Raw genomic sequence first — 10,371 nt, forward strand, 5'->3', positions numbered from 1 at the left:
GTTTTTAGACCTAACTGAACAAGTTTAGACCCTGGTTCGAGCATCTGTGTCATCACATATACCCTTACTACATATGATCTGACTTGTAAGGATCATAGCTACTGTTCAAAATCCAATTTGGGTATACTGGATACCATCTGAGGTCAGGACATATAATAAAATTATGCAGGAATGTTGGAGTCAAAACTGCATTATTTTTATCAATATTGGACGGTTTTCAACCCGGTTGGATGCCCTGTGACCCGGTATATACTACTATGTTATATCATAAGATAGGTATAGGTCCTTGTTATCGAATAATATCAAGTTTGAGTATTTGACATACCCATAAAGGTCATGGCAGGTCCTATAAGGTCACCGGGTAGTGTTGAAACTTAGGAAATACGTCAAATTTGATCAGGTCTGTACGGCTTTAGACCCGGTTTGAACCCCTGTGACCATGACATAGTACATATATTATACATGCTCGTGTAGGTATAGGTCCTAGCTAAAGATTAAGACCCAGTCCAGGTACCTAGTGTAGCCCGAAGAGTCAGGGCAGGTTGTAGAAGGTCACCAAGCAGTGTTCGAACTTTGAAAATCTGCTTATTTTGACCACGTCGGAAAGGTTTTCGATAAAGTCCTGGCTATCGATTGATGCCATGTACGAGTACCTCGGATTGCCGTTGGGTCTGGGGTGAGTTCGAGTCTCTACATCCTGGGTACCTACCTATACCATATATGGATATGTTGGTAGATGTCTAAGCTACTTACAAGTCAATATGATGCCATCAGAGCTCAGGACAGGTATCAGAATAACCAAACCTGTTATATGCAGTAGGGTGCAGACCAAGACTAAGCTGGCCCGGCCGGGGGAGCCGAGAGAATTGTTCCAATGGTGTTGTTGGACTTAGTGAAGATTGTATTTCGTTTTAAGGACTGCCTTGACTGCTGTGAAAACTTCATATTTTGAGAATATTACCGAACTTTGACCTATGACTTTGACCCCTAGCCGACCGGGTTCGAACCTGACTTGACCTGTTTCCTCGAGGTACTGGCTTGCTCTTTGCATTTATTAAAATCAAACATCAAGTTATGAAGATATAGCTTCTCTGACAAGGCCCATCCCTCTATTTAGTATATGAAGAAATATGCATATTTTCACCAAAAATGGTACACTTTTAGACGGTCCTCCGACGAAACCTTTGGCGATAAAAAAACTATAAATTACATACCTGTTTAGACCATGTTTAGATTTATTTTATTAAAGATATTCATTAAAATATCTTGTGCTTGGAACATTCTACAATTATTTGAAGTTATTGAAAAACACGAACTTTTTCCGTATGGAAAGTACAGAAATACAGCTTTTACCCTAAATTACGTACATACGGACGAACAGATGTTGTCTTTTTTGTCACAAACGTTCAGATATTATAATAGCGACAAGTCTCTGAAAATCTGATATGCTAGAAAATGTTGAAAACTTTATTTTATGTGAAATAAAGTACAGTCGGATTTAGTGGTGTTCAGCCAGCAGAGACTGTCATTAGAAATTTGTTTCGGTGTATTGATAAATAATACCCAAGAAGAATTATATCGATCAATTTGTCCAGAAATATAATCCCAAGCGACAGTGCGACAATGCGACAATGCGAGGTTTTACTAATTCTCGCAACTATGTCTATTGGATTTCAATTTCACGATGCGAGGTTTAAAAAAGACAAGCGACAATTAAGACGATAATTGTCGCCCTCTTAACCTCGCGAGGATTGTTAAATCTCGCATGTAAGTATGTTTTCGGACAAGGCGACAACGCGATAATTATCGCGTTGTCGCGTGTTGGCGAGGCGACAATTTAAGTGGCACGAACAGGATTCCGTAGAATGATGTGTTGTTGGAAATAAAATGAAATCATCCAAGTCCTATTTTTGTTAAAGTTATCTCCCTTTTGTATGCGCATAAGAATTTCATATGGTGACATCTTTACACAAGCTCGAAGAAATCGATAATTCACCTGCTAATTTTTACCATACCACCTGCAAATGTTTCCATCTGCAATCTGTCGAATTCACCTAGAATTCACCTGTTAAGTCATACCCACACGTAAATGTTTCCACCCACGATCTGTCGAATTCACTTGTTAAGTCATACCCACCTGTAAACGTTTCCACCCACGATCTGTCGAATTCACCTTTTAAGTCATACCCACCTGTAAATGTTTCCACCCACGATCTGTCGAATTCACCTTTTAAGTTATACACACCCGTAAATGTTTCCACCCACGATCTGTCGAATTCACCTGTTAAGTCATACCGACCCATAAACGTTTCCACCCACGATCTGTCGAATTCATCTGTTAAGTCATACCCACCTGTAAATGTTTCCACCCACGATCTGTCGAATTCACCTGTTAAGTCATACCCACCCGTAAATGTTTCCACCAACGATCTGTCGATTTCATCTATTAAGTCATACCCATCCATCCACGATCTGTCGAATTCACCTGTTAAGTCATACCCACCCGTAAACGTTTCCACCCACGATCTGTCGAATTCACCTGTTAAGTCATACCCTGCCGTAAATGTTTCCACACACGATCTGTCGAATTCACCTATTAAGTCATACCCACCCACCCATGATCTGTCAAATTCACCTGTTAAGTCATACCCACCCGTAAAGGTTTCCACACACGATCTGTCGAATTCACCTGTTAAGTCATACTCTCCCGTAAAAGTTTCCACCCACAAACTGTCGAAATCACCTGTTAAGTCATATCCACCCGTAAATGTTTCCACCCACGATCTGTCGAATTCGCCTGTTAAGTCATACCCACCCGTAAATGTTTCCACCCACGATCTGTCGAATTCACCTGTTAACTCATACCCACCCGTAAACGTTTCCGCCCACGATCTGTCAAATTCACCTGTTAAGCCATACCCACCCGTAAAGGTTTCCATCCACGATCTGTCGAATTCACCTTTTAAGTCATACCCACCTGTAAATGTTTCAACCCACGATCTGTCGAATTCACCTGTTAAGTCATACCCACCCGTAAATGTTTCCACCCACGATAGCCATACCCACCCGTAAATGTTTCAATCCACGATCTGTCGAATTCACCTGTTAAGTGATACCCACCCGTAAATGTTTGGACCCACGATCTGTCGAATTCACCTTTTAAGTGATACCCACCTGTAAATGTTTCCACCGGAAATCTGCCGATTTCACCTACTAAGTCATAAACACCTGGAACTTTCGAAATCATCTATGACCCAGCTGTAAATGTTTCCACCGCGATCTTGGTATTTTGGTTTGTACCTGATACCTCAATAAATCAAAATGCAATACAATGATTTCAGCAAAACATTATGATTGTTGTTGGTGTCATAACAAATCGCTCGCTACGTTTACAGTTTGATAAGCACCCAAGATAGCTGGGAAGAAGATATTTCATTGCTAGCAATTCTATCGCCAGGTGCACAAGAGGTAATTGTAACCACTTAGATGCAAACTAATTAAGAATTGTACTGTACTAATAGTTTTCACTTCATACATGCAGTACACACATACACACTTCTACAATACGGAAATCCATATCGCCCTGAATTCCCTGAAAAACTTCACTTGAATGTTATCTACTAAATTTTTTTTAACAAGTCCTGTCCAAATGTTTTTCCAGTATGCCATGCTCTAAAATGATTAAGAATATTTCTGCTTGTGGCGACAGTGGACCTTTCAATGCCTAGTCCTACATGGATAAAACCATTACCGAATCACATGTCATCGTACTTTCTGGCAAGATCAAATCTAGCAACATGAAGTACAACATTCCACGAATCACATCCGCCAAGAATTGTCTCGCGAGACTTCGAATCTGTGACGAGACTAGAATTGTTCCAAGTTCATAAAATATGTAGAAAGTAGTTAACGTCACCTTTATCTTATGATGTTTATCTCATCGTTTTCTTCGCAAACTACGTTACACACAAATGTTCCTGATAAATGGCATATTTCATCATAAAATGTGCATGAAATTATTGTTAGGTTCTCATTACCATTACAAAGGTTCTCATTACCATTACATGGGGAATGGGGATTGCCAAGACATCCATTTCCCAGGAATGTGAACATCTTGTTGTAAAGCGGGTTGACATACAGCTTCAGATAGATTGGCAGCGCTTGTTGGTAGGTACGCTATACTCAAAAACAAATTTTGTTGGTAGTTTTCACTTGCAACTTCTAAAAGTTAAAGAATTTATTAACGAACGCACGCACCCCACCACCCCAGACTGGTGTTGTTGTTCGTACATCATTACATTAACAAGTTCTGCAACTTTTAGAAAGAATAAGTGGAAACTACCAATACATTTGAAACATCCTTTCCGGTACCGGTGTTACGAGTAGTGGTCAAACCGTAGTGATACCAGGTAGAAGTTCTGTGAATATGCTTTTTCTTTGTATTATCGGATGCATGTCAGGTTTGTACTGCAAAGCTTGAACAGTACCAAAATACCTACAAGGTGTAACAGTATCAAAATACTTATAACGTGTCTCAGCAGTTTTGTGAGAAAGATGTTAGCATGTCGCAAAGTTACAGTTTCTTCTCATAGCTCATATGAAAGAGGTGTCCGCCTTCTCCCTAGGGTCTGACGTGGCCAGGTTGTTATGGTCGTTTACTTCGAATGAGTGTGAGTTTCCTGTATACGTGAGGAGGCCATCTAATTGACAGGACAGTTACCTTACCCAAGTGGCCACATGTGCTTGAAAAAAAAATGTCGAACGGGCACCTGTGTTATTTCTCCACCATCAAAAGCTAGATAGTCGCCACATGACCTAAAGCTGTGTCGTAGTGACTTAAACCCCAACAAAACAAACACACCGGCATACTCACTACAAACACACCGGCATACTCCCTACAAACACACAAGCGTACTCCCTACAAACACACAGGCGTACTCAAACACACAGGCGTACTCCCTACAAACACACAGGCATACTCTCTACAAACACACAGACGTACTCCCTACAAACACACAGGCATATTCCCTACAAACACACAGGCGTACTCCTTACAAACACACAGGAATACTCCATACAAGCACATTCTCTAGAGGGAAAAAGGGAACGGATAATTCTGACAGTAAATAACTATTATCGAACAGAGCGTCAGAAATGTCCCTCCTAGTCCGTAATGCTCTTACCTACCATGATGACAGTACGAGTTTTAGTGTCGTACCAAATTGCTGATAAAATAGATTAATGGGGTAATTTGCTTGTACTTTTATATTTCAATAAACATAAGAGACATAAGTACTCCTTGTTCTTTCACAATTTGATAAACAATTTCATGTAGAAATAGATACTAAGAAATGTACACAGTTTAAGCTTCTATTGTTCAATTAATTAGTAGATTACCCCAATTCCATTTCCGGAAACACTTCACATCTATATCATTTACTAAGAAATGTCATAATGCCGTCCCTGGTGTCAATCATTCTCTTCAATGACACCAGATATCTCTGCCAGTGCTGATAGTAGAACTTACTTTCTTTTAGTCGACTTGCAAACCCACGTGTCTTCATGGTCAAGGACATGGTCGAAACAGTATCATTAATCCACGAAAAGGAAGTAAGCCATACCAAAATATCAAACCGGTACTGATTTGTCCTACAAGAACGAGAAACTGAACTTGTGTAAAAATCAGAAAGCATAAATTATAGATTGTAGTTAACGTCATCTTTATCATAAGATGTTTATCTTATCTTAATTTTCAAGTTACACACAAATGTTTTCGATAAATCATATTTCAGACATAGAACGCGCATGAAATTACTGTTACGTTCTCATTACCTTTACATGAACGTGCATGAACTTATTGTTACGTTCTTCTTGCCATTACATTTGTCACCCAGTTGGTTTACAGCAGGTCACCTGTACCTGAAATGATGGCCAAACGGGCACCTTAGTTATTCCTCCACCATCAAAAGCTAGAAAGTCGTTATATGATATTAAATTGTATTGGCGTGACTTAAATCCAAACAAAACAAACACACAAGCATTCTCTCACATTTCCCTACAATCATGTTCTGTAGCAATAGATCGAAAACGAATAACTCAGATGTTACCTATTTGTATTTTTCCACCAAACTGAATTGCTACCCTTGAATTAGAAAAACTATCAGGGTGGACCCATGTCCTTTGCATTTGTAATTTTTGCCGACAATACTCTCGAAACACCTACTTCCAAGCCTTCTTTTTCTAACAAGATCATTGTATCATGTCTATCAATTTATGATATAATTGCAGTATTAAAATGGTATGTAGCACATGCTATTTTTTGTCCGTAAATCAATTTACCAGCACACAGTGCGTAGGCTTGCATTTTTGCGCCAATAGTTTTTGTATTGCTTTTCTTTAGAATACATCACATGGAATTATCATTAATTGAAATAAACCGACAAAACATGATATAGCTGGAATTACATGTTTTGTTCTTCTTTTATTAATTACATACATTAACTTTATTTACACGAGAACGCTGGAAATGTTACTGTTGTCACGCGATTATATCTACCATTTCTGCGGAAATCGGTCACATTTAAAATTATGATAATGACTGTGAGAGAGTAAATATAATTAACTACTATAATAAAACCGGTGTTAAATACCGCAAAATGAAGACGACCCCGCTATAAAGACCATTTATTTTTTCCCCTTCCTCTGTTAAAAGAACGTGTAATCATATGTTGTTAGCTAATAACCAAACGCTTTATTGAGGTCTTGGATAATAATAAATATCACGTCGGCAACTATTTTGACCTTCAGAATTCGGTGAGTGCAGTGTATAATTCGTTTTGCATGCTAAGCAAGTTTTGTCAACGATGTTTTGTCAAGATTAATTTTGTTCGAAATACTTGTGCTTAAAACATGAATAATATAAAGAGTTTGTATGACAACATTTGATGCGCAAAAAGTGAAAACAACATGTCAGGATGAAAACACATTATTTTAAAAAGGCGGCAACACTGCCAAACTAATAATAACGTCTCGGTAGTTTTGTAAGAACGATTTTAGTATGTTCCAGAGACACAGTACTTTCTTATGGCGTGGAATCCTTTTGATGATATAAAAGAAGTGTCAGTCGAAGTTGATAGGTCGGTTTCTTTGAGACATTTACCCCGTAACCTTTCGGGTTCGAAGCTGAATACTTTTATATGAAGAAGTCATCCAACTGGCTTACGGAAGGTCGATGACCCTACCCAGGCAGCTACCTGTGCCTGAAATCATGTCCAAACGGGACACCTTAGCGTCAAGAAATCAAGAAAGTCTCCATATGACCTTATATTGTGTTGGTATGACTTAAATCCCAACAAAACAAACACATAAGCATACTCTCATACTCAAAAACAATCTCTCTCTCTCTTCTTCAAACAAGATCCATTTCGAGTAACTCAGTAAGTAAAAATTTAGTATGTCAAAATCCTGCGTAAATAAATTGTACTGTACTGCCAATTAGGCTATAGGCTGAACCAACAATTTGCGATTTTGGCATTTTTTCGCTGATATGGAAACCGGTAATTTTTTAGTTGTAATACTGAAAACGACTGAAATAGCATACTAAAATTCCATGGGATGAAGTGTTATGTGGAAAATCTGGAATACCAAACTTATAATTTATAAATAACAACTCCTAAATAATTACAATCAATACCACAACTGTTGTTAAGTAATAACTAATAATGTCTCTCCAGAGCACCTGTAATACTCTTATCTTCCAGCAAGAAAGTCATTTCTAATGTCTATTCTAACACGATCCGATTCATTTTCCTATTAAACAAAGAAGGCTGAAAACAGTGAATTATTACACAACAATTCACTGTTCTGACGTCACAATTATTACGTCATAGCGTCAAACGGCATAGCGGCACGCTGGAAAAGAAACCGATTAAAAACGGGCAAATATTTAATGAATACCGTCAAGCATGTACTTTAAAATCCTTGGTAACGTGTTAGAATCGAAATTATATATCTCATTTAGTGATTTGCTCTTGAATAAATTCATTGTTTTTCGTTCAGATGCGTATTATTATATCACTCGGGCTGCGCCCTCGTGATATAATTCCTTCGCATCTGAACTCCAAACAATGATTTATTCAGCGACAAATCACTAAATGTAAAATATTACTTCTTAAATAAAAATAAATTAATGGCCTTACTAGTTTGTGCTTTTACATGTTCATAAGCATGCAAGACATAAGTACTCCTTGTTCTTGTCTTTTTTGATCACCATCGAATACAAAGTACTCTTTATACTTTAACAATGTGATATGCATCCAATATATAAGTAGTCTTCATACTAGTACTTCTGTATTTTCATAATCGTCTAAGACATATGTACTCTTTATACTTTTTAATTTTGATAACTATGCAAGACAGAAGTACTCTTTGTTCTTTTCTATTTTGATAACCATCGCACACATAAATCCTCTTTGTACTTTTTCGATTTGATATGCATCCAATATATAAGTAGTCTTTATACTTTTATATTTTCATAAGCGTCCAAGACATAAATACGCTTTTGATAAGCATCCAAGATATATGTACTCTTTGTGCTTTTACATTTTAATAAGCCACCAAGACATGAGTAGTCTTTGTTCTTTTACATTTTGATAAGCACGCAATACATCAATGCTGTTTGTACTTTAATATTTTGATGAGCGTCCAAGACAAAGTGCTCTTTTAATTTTAGGTTTTCGATAAGCATGCAAGATATGAATATTCTATGCACTTTAATATTTTGATAAGCAAGCAATATATATGTATTCTTTGTTCTTTTAAAATTCTGATACGCGTCCAAAACAGAAGTACTTTTTGTATTTTTACGTTTTAAAAAGTTTCAGAGATATAAGTACTCTTTGTGCTTTTATACTTTGGTAAGCGTCCAAGACATAAGTAGTTTTTGTACATGTACTTTTACATTCTGATAAGCATCCAAGTACTATTGCAATGTGTAACGAATTTCATGTAAAACTATTTAGATCTACTTGGAAATGTATTAAGTTTATACAAATATTTCTTATATTAAGTCAGTATGTTGATTTCTGAATTTCATGAAATGCTTCTACTTAGAATAAGAAAAACATCCTGTCAATAATGCCGTTCCTCGTGAAAGTCGTGCTCTCTACAATAACAACGCATATCTCCGCTACTGTTGACAGTAGAACTTGTTTTATTACATTACTGTATTCTATTGTTTCTCTGATTGGCTGAAAACGGTTCGAAAAGTAATGAGTACATATCATATCAACTTATCTTGGGTTATAAATAGTACGAAAATATAAATAGATCGAAGTAGTTGCTTGGAAAACCAATATCAACCTGATTTGGTCTAAATTTATTCCTTATTTCTTTATCAAAGATACAGTTGTAATAACAAGACTGACTACACGTTTATTCATGTAATAAAACAATTATTGACTTTTTCATAGGTTGATATCAAGATTTATCAACCTCAAAAAGTTATATTCACCTCGCCTTCTCGCATTCGGCTCGGTGAAACTTTTTTGGGTTGATAAATCCTGATATCAACCTATGAAAAAGTCGATAATTGTATATTATTATAGTCCGACATAGGTCAAACCATTATAGAATCACATGATGGCAACCTCAAGGGCACAATTGAAATAGTATCATTAATCTACAACCGGATGTAAAACATTCCACATAAACATAGAAACTGAAATTGTTTCATGTTCATAACAGTTAACGTCATCTTTATCGTTAGATGTTTATCTTATCGTACATTTCATCGCGTTGCACACAAATGTTCCTGATAAATGGCATATTTCAGACATAGAACGTGCATGAAATTATTGTTACGTTCACATTGACATTACATTTATGAAATCTTTTTCCAAGAAATTCGAACCTCTTGTTGAAACAGAGTTGGCAGAATGGGTGCGTTTAGATACAGAAACAGATACTGATTTTCTTTAAAGTTGGTGTTACATAAATAGAAAACATTAGCCATGTAGGTCAAATAGCCGACATGAATAACAAAAGTACGTTTATAACATAATAAAAGTTTACATATTTAATAAAATGATAAGGTTAGCAAATCACAGTTATACCATTTATAATTGCAAATTTGGTTAAACCTGAAATACATCAGTTAATCTTGGCATTGGCCTAAAAACTAGTTAAAACAAATATAGCCTAAAGTACTGACATGAAACAAATGTTACGGACTGATTAATAGCTGCATTTCAGAAGTCAATAAAGAGAAAACGTATTTTTACTGTTATTACTATTGTTGTTATGCATGCTGCACTGAACATAAAAGAAATAAATTTTATCGCCTATGTTAACTTTGTATCTCTAAAAAGTGCA

General features: G+C 36.6%; 1 protein-coding gene across 1 annotated transcript; it reads right to left on the reverse strand.

The window, feature by feature from the left end:
• Positions 1-2,054: 2,054 nt before the first annotated feature.
• Positions 2,055-2,939, reverse strand: LOC123545330 (uncharacterized). The gene has a single exon (XM_053531535.1). It carries the CDS (start codon positions 2,937-2,939, stop codon positions 2,055-2,057), a length of 885 nt encoding a protein of 294 aa, XP_053387510.1.
• Positions 2,940-10,371: the final 7,432 nt, after the last annotated feature.

Source organism: Mercenaria mercenaria, chromosome 1, assembly GCF_021730395.1.
Source record: "Mercenaria mercenaria strain notata chromosome 1, MADL_Memer_1, whole genome shotgun sequence".
Classification (NCBI taxonomy): domain Eukaryota; kingdom Metazoa; phylum Mollusca; class Bivalvia; order Venerida; family Veneridae; genus Mercenaria; species Mercenaria mercenaria.